The sequence below is a fragment of the Colletotrichum scovillei genome (genome assembly GCF_011075155.1).
Source record: "Colletotrichum scovillei strain TJNH1 chromosome Unknown Contig00006, whole genome shotgun sequence".
Lineage (NCBI taxonomy): Eukaryota > Fungi > Ascomycota > Sordariomycetes > Glomerellales > Glomerellaceae > Colletotrichum > Colletotrichum scovillei.
This window is the reverse complement of record NW_023336264.1, coordinates 2,665,264-2,679,770: the sequence shown is the minus strand read 5'-3', so window position 1 is coordinate 2,679,770 and position 14,507 is coordinate 2,665,264. Positions and strand designations below refer to the sequence as shown.

The window sequence follows — 14,507 nt, the reverse complement described above, 5'->3', positions numbered from 1 at the left end:
CGGCCTCTTCACTCGGTTCCTTGAAATGTTTGCATTCTTCTTGTCTTGATTCCTAAAAATCCCTTGCTTGTCACAGCCCTCGTCCCCGGAACGCCAGTTTGATGCTCAAATAATACAAGTGTTGAGCTTCTCTTTTTCATCAAGCCCAGTGAAGGAAAATCATCGCCCCTCTCCCGGGGCCCATGTTGGCTAATCTCCAGCGTATCCCGACAGCCACCATGCCCTCTTTCTTGCCTTACCGCTTCTTACGGTTCTGCGTCATCTTTCGGAACGCCTCTAAACCACCAGCACCGATGGGACGATGCTCAGGCGCCCGTGAGACATCGTAGGTGCTCTTGGGCGCGATAGTGTAGCTGTCGGGGAGACCGCCGGGACGGGCACGGTTCGAGGTGGCGACGGGTGCGAGCATAGCCTCGCGCTCCAATTCTCTGGCGGATTGGGACGGGCGCTGCGTGAGGGTGAATTGGGAACTTCCAGCCTGGCGCTGGGACATCTTGAGAGCTCTGGAGTGACATTGTTAGCATTGTACGTAGACGGCGATTCATGATTTTGACGTACTCATAGTCGAACTCGCGCGTCTCAACGTGGCGCTTCTTGTAGTCGTCAGTTCGCTTAAGAATCGGTCGGCTCCAGTCACCCAGGAGACGCTCGGCCATGCGCTTGATGCTGGGTTCAGGTCTCTTGGAGCGGGTGTAAAAGTAGACAACCTTTCCGATGCCACTGCTCAGCAAAGTCTCCTTCTCGATGGGTAGTCTGATGAGAGTAGTGAAAATATCGCGCTGGATGTTGTATGCCGGAAGACTGCCGTCGTTCAAAGGTTCAAGGAAGAACTTGACGTGCTGAAGGAAGTTGGTATCGGGATCGAGGATGGCGTGCTGGATGTTGTTCCTGTTCAGTAGACCGGTCACTGATGGTAAGAGCTTCAGCTTGTGAACGGCTGGCTGGCCAGCCTCGCGCGCCGTGTTGTCAGCTTCGCAAGCCTTCTCCATGGCAACCTTGAGATCGGCAATCTCCTCATCGATTTCGTCCTCGAGGTCCTGCATTGTCCACCGTTAGCTAGCACTCCCAAGACCGCAAATAACGCGATGCCACCTACAATCTCGTCCTTCTTCTTCTTGCGCTTGACCGGTCCCTTCATGGCCGCGTCCAACGCCCGATCAATCGCTCTCCGTCTGCGCTCCTCGGGGCTGAGATGGGACTCATCGTCGATCTCAGGCTCGGCAGGCTTGCTGGGCCGCGGCTTCCTCTCGCCGGCATCGGCTTGGCGTCTAGACTTTCTGGCCGGGCCTCTCGAATCGATATCCATATCGCCAGAGACTTCGTCATCGCGTGATCTCTTCTCTCGGCGTCCTTCCTTGGGCTTCTTCGCTTTTGCGCCATCGGCAATCTTGCGCTTCGACGCCTTGAGCGTCTTGGCCACATCTTCGTCAACAGCTACTGGGCGATCCTCAATATTTGCCGTCTCTGGGTCGTAGTCCTCGAACTGATCCTCGTCGATTTCTGAGAGCAAGTCGTCGTCGGAGACGTTGGCGGCATCCTCGCGGTCGGGCGCCGGGGACTCGGGGAGAGATTCGATATCCGACATTGTGGCTGATGCAGATGCGCGCACGCGATGTTGAAGTATTTGAAGCGCGACTCTGGGGGTTGATGAGTGAGAATTAGGTTCCAGTTGAATCAATGAAATGGATGGTGTAAAAAGAGCCGCCTTGCCTCGCCGTCGTCGCCCTTCGATTTTCCGATGGCCCAAGCTCAAGTCGTAAAGGAAATGGGAAGGTGCCACCAGCCACAGGATACCCAAATAGTGGATCACCGTCTTCGCTCAGCTGTGGCTAGTGCACGAAAATAGTCTTGGCTCATGTCGGTACGTACTCCACCAAGTTCCAAAGAGCCAAGATCGAAGCCACCGGGAGGTTCCGTTGCCTGAGGCACGGTTTGTTTACTTTGATTTCTAGAACTGTGGTTTGTTCTTGACAGCAGCTACCTTGGAATATTTCGACCCTTGGCCGCCACCCCCGGACCGATCGCGACGAGAGCTGCTAGGCACTTCCCACCCACATCACCACTTCACTTTGTCTCCCCAGATTGTCGCATGCAAAGAAGTTCACAATGGATCGCCGAACCTACGAAAGTCCCATGGAATGGGAATATCAGGACCGAGGTCCCCTAGATGCGACCAGTCCATTTTCCCAAGTTGCGAGAAGTAGCAATCAGAACAGTGAGCTCACACCCCAGTCACGATATCACAACCATCGTCATAGGTCATCCGCTGGCCTCTATTTCGAGATTGTTTACTGACTTTCCCTCCTTTACTCAGTCTTCAACTCGCCCAACAAATTTGCCACAAGCTCCAAGCCGAACCCATTCTCTAGCCCATCCAAGCCGAACCTCTTTGCGAACACCCCATCTAAGCCGCTTCCAGCTTTACCACAGACGTCTCTCTTCTCGCCTCGAATACAAAGTAGCAACACCGCGCCGCCATTCCGAAACCCTGCCTTCACTACCCCGCGCAAACCGTTCGACGAGAGTGCCTTTTCGGAAGCTTCAGGCGCAGAGACCAGCCCCGCCTTGACGGAAAATTCGGAATTTCCAGACGACACACCCGACGTCGATCGATTCGGCGACATGAACATGGGTACCATCACTCCGTCCAAGGTCAACAAGAACCTTCGCTACGGTAAGGCTGGCCTCCAGTCATTGAAGCGCCATGTGCCCGGCAAGGGCGAGATCCCCCGAAGTGGACGAGACTACCCCGCTATAAGGAAGCGGAAGCGACACAACATGGACAGGGACGTCGGCAGCGTCCGGTTCCACGGATCACAGGATTGGGATGAGTCGGAGGAGGACTCAGACGACAGTGGATCTCGCCCGGCAGGTGCGCGTGGTGGCAAGGGCAGCAGAAAGACGAAGAAAAACCGCAGCTGGATCAGCAATCTCTTCCACACATTGGAGGAACACCCAAATGCGCCCGAGAATCTCTACCGCTGGATTCAACTTCTGATCAATTGCGCCATTGTATCGGGCTTTGTGTTCGTCTGTTGGACCATGTTCGATTCTGTGAGGTCGGATATTCGAAACGCCAACGATGCAGCTCGGTTGGACATCGAGAACAGGATCACTCAGTGCCGGACGGAATACACTCTGAATGAGTGCATCAAAAAGGACCGTCCTGCTCTGAAGGCCATGTGCGATGAGTGGGCCGAGTGTATGATTCAGGACTCATCGGCCATCATGAGAGTTCGGGTCACGGTTAAGCAAATCGCCGAAATTCTCAACGAATTTGCTGGTGCCATGCAGATGAAGGCTTGGGTAAGCAAAACCTTCTACTGATATCTTGTGGTAACCCAGCTAACAGTAACAGCTCTTCTTCTTTGGCGTGGTTTTCCTCAGCATCATTGCCAATAACCTTGCTCTGGGTCGCATGGCGAATAATGCCGGCCCATCCCGCCCTACGCCATCACATCGCGCTTCGTCTGGCATGGCTCCTGAGCCATCAGTGATACCGGAACCCTCTCAGGCGTACATGTGGGTTCCCGTCCAGACACCATCTCACCGCCGACACCTGCAGTATGACAACGATGACACCGATACCGACGGTGCATCGCCGCCAAAGATGAAGGCGATCATGCCGCCTCAGACTCCGTCAGGACGCCGTAGCCCAAGCAAGGGTGATCGCGACCGCCTGCGAAGCCCCACGAAATACGGACGAGGCCTGAGCCCCGTCAAGGGTTACTAAGACAGCAGAAGTAGGCTTACAAGGAGGCTCTCAAGAATAGTTACTGTCCTGCAGAGGAGTGAGCGCAAACAGCAAAACAGGGGTACACAATGCATGGGATTGGAGTTGCAAGGTTTAATTGTATAAAGTACATATTCAGGAACAAGGTTTTGGGGGCCAGATGCGGCGTCATCTGGAGGCTCGGGACGAGATGGGGTGGGCTTCGGCTACTGCTTCCACTGGCGATCAGGATACGTTGTTTTGCAGACACACAGAGACTCGCGGGAACTTCATCCTTGCGACTGCTCACAATGCTAAAAAGTTCATTTGTCAATATCCTTCATTGTATGACCGCAAAGACCGTATTTACTTCCTACACCGAGCCCAGCTTACCGTTCGGTATGGTATCTGAGCAAGAAATCCGTATGAAGCAGGTTAGGACTTGCTCTTATCGATAATCGGGCTAGGCCCAGTTCGATTTTATGACGTCAAAGAAACGGCCTTTGGCGGAGCGATGCCCTGTCAAAATTTGTCCCCACTTCCAACAGACAGGACCATTCGAATTGGGGATCCCTGAATCGCGGCATCGCATTCTTTTCCAGTGCTGGAGCGGAGGAAACCCGAACTTTTGAGGCTGAACTGCTGAAGCCTCATAAGAATCCGCAAGGCATCTGTCCACGGCAGATCTCAACATGACCATAACTGATTGTCCGGTGGCTACCTGTGTCATATACCACATCCTCAAATAGAGCGCATCCAGCCCACGCGACGGAGTACATTCCGTCTCCCTTGAGCTGGCGGCTTACTCGGGAGGATGTGCTACCCCGAAGCATCACCTACCTGTTGGACCCCCAAAAGCTGCCCTGTTTTCGGCAGAGACACTCGCTTCCGATCAAGTTGGGGAAGTTAGAATCTGTCTCGGAGAAGAGGGGTTGGGGAACAAACACCGTGGAATGTTCCGCGACGATAGAGCGCGTGGGCGAATGAACGAGCTAAGCGTTGGTCGCACAAGCCACGATGTCGCGAGCTTTCGCGCACGGCATAGGTGGGATGCTTAGCGTGGCTTGAATCTTTCTTCCGGAAGTGTAGTGTATTCCCGTCTCTTCGAAACGCCTCACCATGGCGCATGTTCGGGCTGGGAGTTGGGTCTCGTTCAACCGTTCAGCCCATGTGTGCCCGGGACCCGGGTTTGCCAGGCAAGGAGCTCCATGCCATCTCGTCCTCATTGTTTTCTCTTTTCACGCGTGGATATATGTCTACATGAGGCCCCGGAGCAAAACTCTACAACACCAAAGGCCTCGTTGTCTATTGGCGCGGGGGCAGCAAAAACCTAATTCTCTTCACACTTCAGACTGCTCCAGTCGGAAGAATCCATCCATTCACAACTAGCCTCGGGACGCCTAGGTAATCACGATGAGAGATGTCCCAGGACAGGACACCGTCGTATCAGAGCTCCAACTTGGCAACCACCTCAGGTACCTCTGCTCTAGTGGGCAAGGGAAACCCCTGACGCAGTGAGGGTCGCCGACCAGGGTTTTTGCCAGAACGCGTTATGCTCGATGCCCCATAATCGCAGTTCAGCATCGCCAGAGTGGACTACGGCGGAGGAAAAGTTCCAGCCCGGTCTGAGATCGTGATATCTGTCTCGAGAAACCCCTCGAGGAACCCTCGTGCTTCAAAGCCTGAAGTTGTCAAGGCTTGAGGTACCCGAAGCATCACAAGCTCACTTTGAAGTAGGTCCTCAAGCGATGAGATGATCTCTGAGTTGGGGGAATCTGGCTTCCAGAAGGGTCGACTGCCGGGCTCAGAAGCAGCCAAATCAGGATGACTTACGGCTCTCTCCTGGTAGCGGCAGCAAGCTAATGTGCGTTGGCTTGTTAGATCGCCAGTTGAGGTAAGGTACACATAGAAAACGGAGGAGGTATACGGGCACCTTATCCATAATACGGTAGCCACAAGTGCCTTGAGGCTTGAACTGAGAACATGCGAAAAATACGCTTTGCTGGCGCTCGGACTTGTCGACGGGCAGATTTCTAACTGATGGGATTGGGAAGCTACACAGAGAAAGTGGAGATAGTTACCGCTAACGAGTGACGTAGTGCCGCTTATCTGAAAAGAACCATCGCAACTCGTTTGGCTTTGTTCCTCTTGAGATGAAATATTTTCGGGCAGTGAAGGGTATCGGGGTCTTAGTATACAGTGATAAAAATGAAAAGAAGCAAGAGGGCCAAATCATGGATGCTTACTTATTTAGGGCGGTAAGGTAGATTGGCTGCATAAAGCTCAATTCGCACCCTTACCAATCGAAGCTGCGCGTATCTTACCTTACTTGCTTACCTCAATGCGTGTGCCTTCCTTACCTTTGTCACCGCTAGCCAGTCATTTCCAAGAGTACAGAAAGAAAGCTAGGTACTTGATTCAGCTGAGAAGAAGTCAGTCTCAACTTCTTTCAGGTTTGCCTGAGGCGTCCCAGCCCTGCCTTGGAAGCAAAAAAGTTTCACCTACCCCTCGCGCCTCAGACGGGAGTACCGTACAATTTCAGGTAGCTGGACCTTGCGCGGCTGGAAGCTCGGGAATCTGGGGAAGGAGCTGCCCTGTCACGTATCCGTACCTCCTCCTTCCCAAGGAGTCAGGACCAAGGCCAAGGTAGGTAAGGAAGGTACCTCACCTAACGTTCCGCGCTTCCTTCCCTTCCAAGTTCCCTCACCCTGTATTCGTAAGATACCTCCTCCGTAAGGAATACCTGCCTTAATTACGGGATTGCATCTTGTGTGTCTGTGCTTCATCTACCGTCTTTTCCTCCTTCCGTCGCCTCGTCCGTCTTCTCTGACTGGGGACCCGACCTGGCCGCTCGCTGCACACTGCCATCCCTTCCCGCCTTTCCCACCACCTGTTTCTCTTTATCACGGGCTGCCCAATTTTTACGCTCCCTGCTTCATATTCTCTCCAGTCATTCACCACCAGCGCCATTTCCCACGGGCCCAATGACATCCTAACGGTTGGCGCGCAAGAATTCCCAAGTGCCACATACACTTGCTCCACAGGATAATTGCATATCCAATTGTACACCGAGCGCATGGTTCGATAGCAAGTGCCTTTACCAAAGAGGGGCAGTTCTCGCTGTCAACCTGCCGTCCTCTCGTCTCTTGACACCGCTCGCTTGTTCGCCGCTCGACGACAACGAGAACACCGACGGCTAGCCAAGGCCAATTCACCTGCTGTGCAATCCGGCCTTTCGTGGTAACCTCCCGCGATCTGTCCGATTCTTACGCGCGACGCCTGTCCTGCGCGCGCCTCCTCCTCAGCTCTCTACCTCGCGCGAACCATCTAGACACTCGACGCAGCTACTGGGTGGCACTTCCCCTAGGCCATACCTGTCCGAAAGTTTCTGATCTTTTCTCGGATCCATGACGACCAGCTCCCGCCTTTGAACGGCCTCATTATGTCAATTCACAAACAAAGTCCTAAAAGTCGAGTTCGCCCTGTAGACTCGGCACGAGCCTACAACCCGTCAACCTGAAGCGCTCAATTCCTGCCGATATGGAGGAGGCACCCGATAGCCAACAGCAGCCACAACCCGCCGCCGGCTCTGCTTCCTCCGCGGGGGCACCACCTGCAACCGCTTCCTCTTCAACCTCCGCTCCTCCCAATGCGCCTACGCCGTCAAGCAGCTCCAGTGCTGCTAATCTGCAAAAGAGGAAGAGGGGCCTAGGAGTGGTCACGCCCAATGCCTGTACCGAGTGTCGCAAAAAGCGAGCAAAAGTAAGCCAGCACCAGATGGTGCCCCAGCGTCCGCCTATGCTTTTCTTTGCGCTGACAGTTTCTCGAATAGTGCGACGGGCAAATACCTTGCGGTCGGTGCAAGGCTCAGAAGGACGTAGAATGTGTCTACGAGGTCCCAGTCCGCCAATCCAAGGAGAATCTCCGAACCGAGCTCGAGAATTTGCGCCAACGCCAGAAAAGTAGCGATCAGGTCATAGCCGCCCTCGTTCGCCCCGACATGTGGGAGGATGTGTTGCAACGATTACGCAATGGGCAATCGCTTGAATCAGTCTCGGACTGGATAGGTGGTGCTGGTGCTGGTGGTGCGAGAACTTCCTTTGCACGCCCAAACGAACAGTCCAGCGATGCGAGCGCAGGCCCAGGGACGCGGCCAGGGGGTTTTCCGGCGCCCATCAGAACCAGGAACCTAGGAGATCATGGCTCCGTAGCCATGAGTCCGATCACTGGGCAGTCTGGCTTGCGCCAGGAAATTGATCCGAACAGCCCTTGGCACCCTTCATCACACAGCCAGAGCACCCGAAGTAACTCTCATCCCGACGCAATGAACTGGAGCGCAGACACCAATAGGCCGCCACAGGGACTGTTCGACACCTGGGCTGAGTCGGCGAGTAACACGGAAGCCTCCGAAGGCGGCTCGAAGCATCAAGGCGCCGACCAGGTGCTAGCCCCGCTAGAATTGCCTGATATGAAGCTGCCCCCGGAAGAATGGACGAACATCACGGAGGACGGTTCGTTGGTGCAACATCTGCTGGCACTGTACTTCTGTTGGGAGTACCCAACCTTTGCGTCTTTGAGTAAGGAGCATTTCCTCAGAGATTTCCAGAATGGCGTCGAACGCTATTGCTCTCCGATACTTGTGAACGCACTTTTGGCTCTTGGCTGCCGTTTCTCTAGTAAGCCGAGTACTAGAGCGAATCCCAACGACCCGTACACCTCTGGCGATCACTTTTTCAAAGAAGCACAAAGTCTATTCTACAAGGAGAAAAACCACCACAATCTCACCACCATTCAAGCCCTGGGTATCATGTCTATTCGAGAAGCCAGCTGTGGCAGAGACTCGGAAAGTTGGTACTATGCCGGACAAAGCATTCGTCTTGCTATCGAGATGGGACTTCACCAGCTCGAGGAAGATGGAGATGATGACGAGTTTGCGGTTCAGGCTGCAACTTTCTGGGGCGCATTCGCTCTCGACCAGTGAGTTTCTTGTATCGAAGTCTGGCATCATGTCTCGCAACCTAACTGTCTCTCAGTGCGTGGTCTTTAGCGACCGGCTCGCTTCCGCAATGTTCCTGCTTCCCTCATCTGCCGCCAAAGCCTGCCATAATAGATGACATAGAAGCCTCTCTTTGGATCCCTTACACTGACGATGGTAAGTCTTTGATAAACTTAGGCGAGGCTTCAGGCTCTCCAAGCGACAGAGGCTCAGGTTCATCGATAGGCGCACCATTGCAGCGGTCCGCCGAGCAGCCATCCAACGTTCGATCCGTTTATAAGTGCTTTTGTGAATTGAGCGAGCTCGTGCACCAAAGCCTCTACGTTTTGCACTCTCCGGGGCGGCCGCTGACTAGCCGTGACCTTCTCGGCATTTATACCCAGTATCTCAACTGGTATGACAAGATACCAGAGGTTCTGAGGCTCGGGCACAACTTTACACCAGCGGTCCTGTTCGCGCAGTAAGTTTGCTCAAAAGAGATACGTGGCTGCAACACGGACTAACCGGATACCGTCACAGCATGTACTATCATTTCGCGATCCTACTTCTGTTTCGACCCCTCATCAAGCTCAAGATCATTGGCTCTAAGCTATTACCCCGAGACGTATGTGGGCAGGCGGCAGATGCCATCCAAGGCCTGTTGCGATCCTACTCGCAATTGTACACTCTACGCCGGACGCCATCATTTGTCCCGTACTTTGTGCTCACATCAGCCATAATGCATCTTGCCATCGGTGCTACGACCTCTTCTTCACTGCCATTGCAGAAGGCCTTTGAAGGGCCAGGCCAAAACACGGATCCCAATGATCCACCGTCATACCCGCCTCGCGTTGTAGAAGCTATCCAGCAAGGTATTCGGGATCTGGAGGAGATGGCACCGTGCCACCATTTTGCTGAACAGGCGCTGAACATACTACGGTACCTTGCCAAGAAGTGGAACATGGACGTCGACATGGGCGGCGAAGTAGCCTCAGATGCCGAATACGCACATCTCGTCAGGCCGTACACGAGCAGTCTCAACTTCTTTGCGCCCAACGTCATTGAAGATGACTTCATATGCGCTTGGGGAGGCAGCGCCGATGCAGCTGACGTACCGAACCCGGCGGTAGCCATGAGTCTTAAATCCACGGAACCAGGACAAGCATCAGTCGAGCGGGCGGCCAAAGTGATGGAGAACCCTCTGTTTTGGCCGTTCCCGATGCAAGGGCGGCCGATGCTCCCTACTGGAGTTGAGCTCGCAGATGCTGGATTCGAGAGAATCTGATGCGGTCGAACAAAGGACTCGAACAATGCACCAAAACGAGATGCAGTCATATCGAATCCATTCAACCACAAGATGGACCTCTACGTATGAGTGGACTTGGGATCAAAGGCGAGGCCTCGTTCTGCCCGCACAGGAGTTTGGCCTCGGGCAAGGCATTTTGTTTTTGTGATACCCTACCATTTCTATTGGAGACGAAGACGACATGTGCTTCAGAGCAGGCGGTCTCGGGCCCCTTCCATGTACTTGTTGTAGCTATGTCGACGGGTTGTAAGTATAGCACAACAGTGCTAGGTCGCGGTGTTGCGAGGATCTAGAACGCAAATGCTAATCGCTTTGTGCAAATATGAAGATGGTTCCAGGGGGCCAAGGCCTGTAAGAGTGTAGTGCGAGTGAGGTTCGTTGTTGATATCGTCGTGAGGGTCTCTTGAGGTCCGTAAGGGTATGTCAATCTGAGTGTAAGTACCTAAGGTAGAAGTAAGTCTGGTAAGAAAGTGTATGCAAGTAGACGGACTATGATGTGGCAGGGATTGCCCTTACCGAGGCATGCAACGTAATTTCATTGGCCCAATGCATTGGACAGGTGGGTGATGATGCACTTTCCTATCTCATGCCAGAGACCCAGCGCACTTGCCTGAGGTGGCAGGGCCGAGAGGTGGCAGGCGACGCCGCGACCTCGGCTTATGGTCGGTCGCCCGCGGGCTCAGGTCAGATCAGCAGGAGCACAGGAGCAACAGGCGCACTCCACGTCAGTCGCGATGAGCGTGCCCCCCGAGGTCCCTGCAACTTTCCGTCATTAAACCATCCACCATCCTGTCTGCACCTACCTTACAGATACACCTGCACCACCTCGACTCTGGCGTTTGTGAGAGAGCTTACCCACGTTAATACCTAATTCGCACTTCCGCCAACCACTTTCACTTCCTTCACAAATCCCAGCGTCGCTGCGTTGTCATTCACAACCGCTTCTCTTCTTCTTCATTCCCTTCGTACTGACATCACCGCCGCGCGCTTTTCCTCTGTACTCGTTCAATCCCACCCTCCGATCCGACTATTCGTTGCGCAACCTTTGCCACGCCCTAATGATTTGAATCTTCCACTATGTCGACTTCCGCCGATATCCCCAACAAGACGCGGCTATCGCATCAGCCGTCCAAAATCCGCGCCGTTCTTTCATTACCGCCGCAATGGCTTCACATGTACGAAGAGTTCATCACCAAGAACTCTAGTCAGGTCTCTCAAATAGAGTCGGCTTTACGGTCCCTCACGTACATCATTCCTGGTAAGGCACTTCTCCGTACAAAAACTGTGCTCGCTATCGCCCGTCTAATACTGGCTCTGAAAGGTCGATTCCGCGACGCCGAAATTGCTTCCGAAACTGTCCACTCGAGTGTACAGCTCCTTTCTCTTTATCATGATACCCTTCTTATGCGCGCCCTGTCGCGCATCCCGATGGCGCGATTGCCGTCCCCTCATGCCCGATATACGAAATACTGGACTCAGCGCAGTCCCATGTACCGGCGCATTGCCATGTTATTGCAAATGGTCACATACACACAGCTACTATGCGAGATGGCTGCCAAGAGGCGTGGCGGCGAGCGCAGTCGATGGCGCGTCGTCGTGCTCTTGGAGGCTATCAAGGCCGTCTGCCGCCTGTTGCTCTTGCGCGTGACGCGCTCTCGACCTCTTGTGTCGCCCGTTCTCCCGGAACGTGAGCCTATCCCTGAAGAAACCGAGGCCGAAAGTGATGCCGCTTTGAAGGACATTTTGGAAGAGCCGACCAATGGGCATGTACCGGAAGACAGCGGGGAGGCCCAGAAGCCTCATGAGAAGGACTGGACGATGCCCAGAACGGGCATGAGCCTTCCTTCGCTGCCCAATGCCGGTGATATCAGCGGCTATCTCCTGGGCAAGGTGTTGACGGCGGAGGATATCAAACCAGCTGCAAAGCTGCTGAATCAGCTACAGGGCAGTGCACAGGCAGCAGAGGTGTTACACATCCTCGCACCGTTGGTGTATGCCATTGCTTTGTCGAAAAGCAAGAATAAGAAGTCATGGACACCGTGGCTAGTCGGTCTGAGCGTCGAATACGCAGCACGGCAACTCAGAGACCGGGGCTTCAGGACAACGCCCCTCGAACGCGACGAATGGAGCAAGAGAGGCTGGGCCATGGGTTGGTGGACCATGCGCGGAGCCTTCTACGAGAATATCATGAAGGGTGTTGTCGGCGGCGTGCGATCCAGAGTACCCAACCTGGTCGGTGGCATTCTGGAGGACTATGAGTATCTGTGGGAGAACTATTACTTCAGCACCAGTGCCTAATGTAGGCTGCTCGGCGATTGTTCTGCACCGGTGTCAGTCCTAACGATTGATGTCGTCTACAAGTCAGCATCCGCCTAGCTTTTGCAGAGTATTCCCTGCATTTCTATGCAATTCAGGACTTGATCATGGCGCCAAGAACCCTCCCAGACCGCCTCAAGCCACCGTCTAGGTCCCTCATGCGGCCCAGCAAGGACAGCGAATCAGACTTGTGAAGGCTTTCTTTTTGCCGTCACCACGCAAAATGCCAGGTGTTTGTGCAACTCGAGCTCCACGCATACCTATCCCCCAACATAACACCGTGCGTCGAACCCAAGCATTTCACTTTCTTTTGACGGGCATCGTAGAGTGAGTGGAGACACGCTGAGAGCTTGACATGCGGCTCTTGGGGGAGGCCAGGAGCCAAGCCAAATCGTCATCGACAAAACGTTTCCGATGCGAATGTGCAACGTGCGCAAAGGGACCCGGTTTCGTGCAAATCCTCCGAATGGCTACAACGTTGTCAAGAGGATCCATTGGTATCGTTCAAGGGGAGACTCGGGGAACACGCTCTGGGTCCAGTTTGGCCAGGCTCAATATACGTGTGAAGCCGGAAGCAAGGAGGGTTGCGACTCTGCGAGCCATGCTTCCTGAAATACCCAATTTGAGACAGCCGCCATAGCAAAGGAATGCAGTTCCGGTGCCACAGCAGTGGCGCAATGACGACTGTCGAGATATGTGCATCATCCGGGTGCTCAGCCGTTTGCTGGAGAAGTGAGGATTGCGGCCCTGATTCTCCGTTTCTTGTCTCGCCATGCTTGAACCGAGAGCGGCTATTGTCACGCGGTATTCCAAGGCTGGTAGTTCGGTTCGTATCACACGCGAACCCGAGTGCCGTACAAGGGGTTGAAGATGGTCAATGTTTGAACCCTAGAGTGTGGATCAGAGACCTAGATGATGGGTATCGGATGTTGGTAGGATCAGTATGACTAGCTAGCTGTTCAGCCACTTTTTGACCATCTTAGGCGTCGGCAAAATGAACAAGTGGTCCCTTTTAATGCTCCCTTGTGTATCTGTATCCGTAGCCTGCAAGACCCTTGTCCATCCGAGCGCTGCTCCCAAGTCCAGCTCGACACCAGCTCGACCAGGTTCTCTGCCGTTCAGCTTCCCACATCCCTTTTCTCGCCCGTTGAGCGTTTTATGTTATTTGCAGAAAGAAAGGAAAAGCCAAAAATCCACCAACGCAACACGCACGACACACCGCTGATCGTCGAAGAGGGCACATCCGACGGCGTACTTACTGTACCTAGGTATCCTATCTGCAGAGACGCAAGGAAAGGTACGGCAGCACCCCCCATGTCTCTCTTCTTGGAGACCTGTGCGGCGTGCCCTGGCTGGCTGGGAAAGCGGGCGTCCGGCGCGTGGCTTGTCGATCGTGGTGGTGTCAGTGGTTGGTTGTGGTCGTCCGGAAGTCGATTCCGTGGGACCCGGGGACGCTGTATTATTGCTTTTTCGAGTACTCCTACGGTTCGTTGTCGTCAAGGACTGCTGTGTAGGGTTTAGCTATGACTTTGGAGTTGGAGCTGCGGATCATCACACTGGGCACTGGACACTTCGATTCGGCGCTAGCTAGTAAGGTGAATTGGGGGTGTGGTGTAAGAAAAAATTCTTCACTTGGATCGGAATTTATTTTGTGAGGATTGATATGTTTCGTGATGGCTGGAGATGGGGGGATGTACTAGGTAAAGTAGGTTGTCACGTCACGCTGAAGCGAGGCTAGGGATGGGGAATTTGGGATGGGTGGGAAAGTCGGGAGTCGGAAGCGGATAGCGAGACTGAGACTTGGAGAGACTGGAGTACAGTATCCGTCCGTAGGTAGGGAGAAATCGTGGGATCACACCATGATCGTATTGTATCTCGGATCCCTCAGCCTGAATACGTTGGTTATTAGGTATGGTGTTCTCAGTCCGAATAAGTACAGCTGCGCAACTAACTAGACTAGGTATGACTAACTACCTGCCTGCCTGAGGTAGTCCATCCATCAAGCCATCCATCCATCATCCATGCTGGCTAGCCATGGTCCGTCAGCATTTCTGTCAGGCTCCAGTCCGTCAGCACCAACGGAACGGGGCTGCTGCACGTCGGCAACTTTCTTTGGCTCCTCCCAAGCGCAATCGTCAGGCCCAGTCGATCGGGTCGTCATTCGTCACATTTTCCTTTCGGGGTTGACGAGAAGGGGT

The 14,507-nt window shown here is 53.9% G+C and overlaps 4 protein-coding genes across 4 annotated transcripts; 3 read left to right on the top strand and 1 right to left on the bottom strand.

Annotated features, from left to right (window-relative positions):
• Positions 1-21: 21 nt before the first annotated feature.
• HER10_EVM0006152 (uncharacterized protein) lies at positions 22-1,710 on the bottom strand. The gene is made up of 3 exons (XM_035475745.1): positions 1,097-1,710; positions 559-1,037; positions 22-503 (listed from the first exon to the last, which is right to left on the bottom strand). The coding sequence occupies exons 1-3, from the start codon at positions 1,583-1,585 to the stop codon at positions 236-238; spliced, it is 1,236 nt and encodes a 411-aa protein (XP_035332733.1). The 5' UTR covers positions 1,586-1,710; the 3' UTR covers positions 22-235.
• Positions 1,711-2,004: 294 nt separating this feature from the next.
• On the top strand, positions 2,005-3,990 carry HER10_EVM0012300 (Di-sulfide bridge nucleocytoplasmic transport domain-containing protein). Its single transcript, XM_035481697.1, has 3 exons — positions 2,005-2,215; positions 2,315-3,306; positions 3,359-3,990. The coding sequence occupies exons 1-3, from the start codon at positions 2,107-2,109 to the stop codon at positions 3,731-3,733; spliced, it is 1,476 nt and encodes a 491-aa protein (XP_035333493.1). The 5' UTR covers positions 2,005-2,106; the 3' UTR covers positions 3,734-3,990.
• A 2,559-nt stretch (positions 3,991-6,549) lies between these two features.
• Positions 6,550-10,402, top strand: HER10_EVM0005960 (fungal specific transcription factor). Its single transcript, XM_035482997.1, has 4 exons — positions 6,550-7,474; positions 7,545-8,689; positions 8,746-9,168; positions 9,228-10,402. Exons 1-4 carry the CDS (start codon positions 7,253-7,255, stop codon positions 9,970-9,972), a joined length of 2,535 nt encoding a protein of 844 aa, XP_035332704.1. The 5' UTR covers positions 6,550-7,252; the 3' UTR covers positions 9,973-10,402.
• A 188-nt stretch (positions 10,403-10,590) lies between these two features.
• On the top strand, positions 10,591-13,982 carry HER10_EVM0001262 (peroxisomal membrane protein). The gene is made up of 2 exons (XM_035471017.1): positions 10,591-11,251; positions 11,315-13,982. Exons 1-2 carry the CDS (start codon positions 11,071-11,073, stop codon positions 12,289-12,291), a joined length of 1,158 nt encoding a protein of 385 aa, XP_035332133.1. The 5' UTR covers positions 10,591-11,070; the 3' UTR covers positions 12,292-13,982.
• Positions 13,983-14,507: the final 525 nt, after the last annotated feature.

Bases quoted from the DNA above. Each gene is read 5' to 3' on its own strand.
- HER10_EVM0006152 (XM_035475745.1), bottom strand. From the start codon at position 1,585: ATGTCGGATATCGAATCTCTCCCCGAGTCCCCGGCGCCCGACCGCGAG. The intron at 1,038-1,096 runs GTAGGTGGCATC...TGGACAATGCAG, and splicing joins AGAAGAAGAAGGACGAGATT to GACCTCGAGGACGAAATCGA. The intron at 504-558 runs GTACGTCAAAAT...ATGTCACTCCAG, and splicing joins ACGCGCGAGTTCGACTATGA to AGCTCTCAAGATGTCCCAGC.
- HER10_EVM0001262 (XM_035471017.1), top strand. From the start codon at position 11,071: ATGTCGACTTCCGCCGATATCCCCAACAAGACGCGGCTATCGCATCAG. The intron at 11,252-11,314 runs GTAAGGCACTTC...TGGCTCTGAAAG, and splicing joins CCTCACGTACATCATTCCTG to GTCGATTCCGCGACGCCGAA.
- HER10_EVM0012300 (XM_035481697.1), top strand. From the start codon at position 2,107: ATGGATCGCCGAACCTACGAAAGTCCCATGGAATGGGAATATCAGGAC. The intron at 2,216-2,314 runs GTGAGCTCACAC...TCCTTTACTCAG, and splicing joins GAGAAGTAGCAATCAGAACA to TCTTCAACTCGCCCAACAAA. The intron at 3,307-3,358 runs GTAAGCAAAACC...TAACAGTAACAG, and splicing joins CCATGCAGATGAAGGCTTGG to CTCTTCTTCTTTGGCGTGGT.
- HER10_EVM0005960 (XM_035482997.1), top strand. From the start codon at position 7,253: ATGGAGGAGGCACCCGATAGCCAACAGCAGCCACAACCCGCCGCCGGC. The intron at 7,475-7,544 runs GTAAGCCAGCAC...TTTCTCGAATAG, and splicing joins GTCGCAAAAAGCGAGCAAAA to TGCGACGGGCAAATACCTTG. The intron at 8,690-8,745 runs GTGAGTTTCTTG...ACTGTCTCTCAG, and splicing joins GGCGCATTCGCTCTCGACCA to TGCGTGGTCTTTAGCGACCG.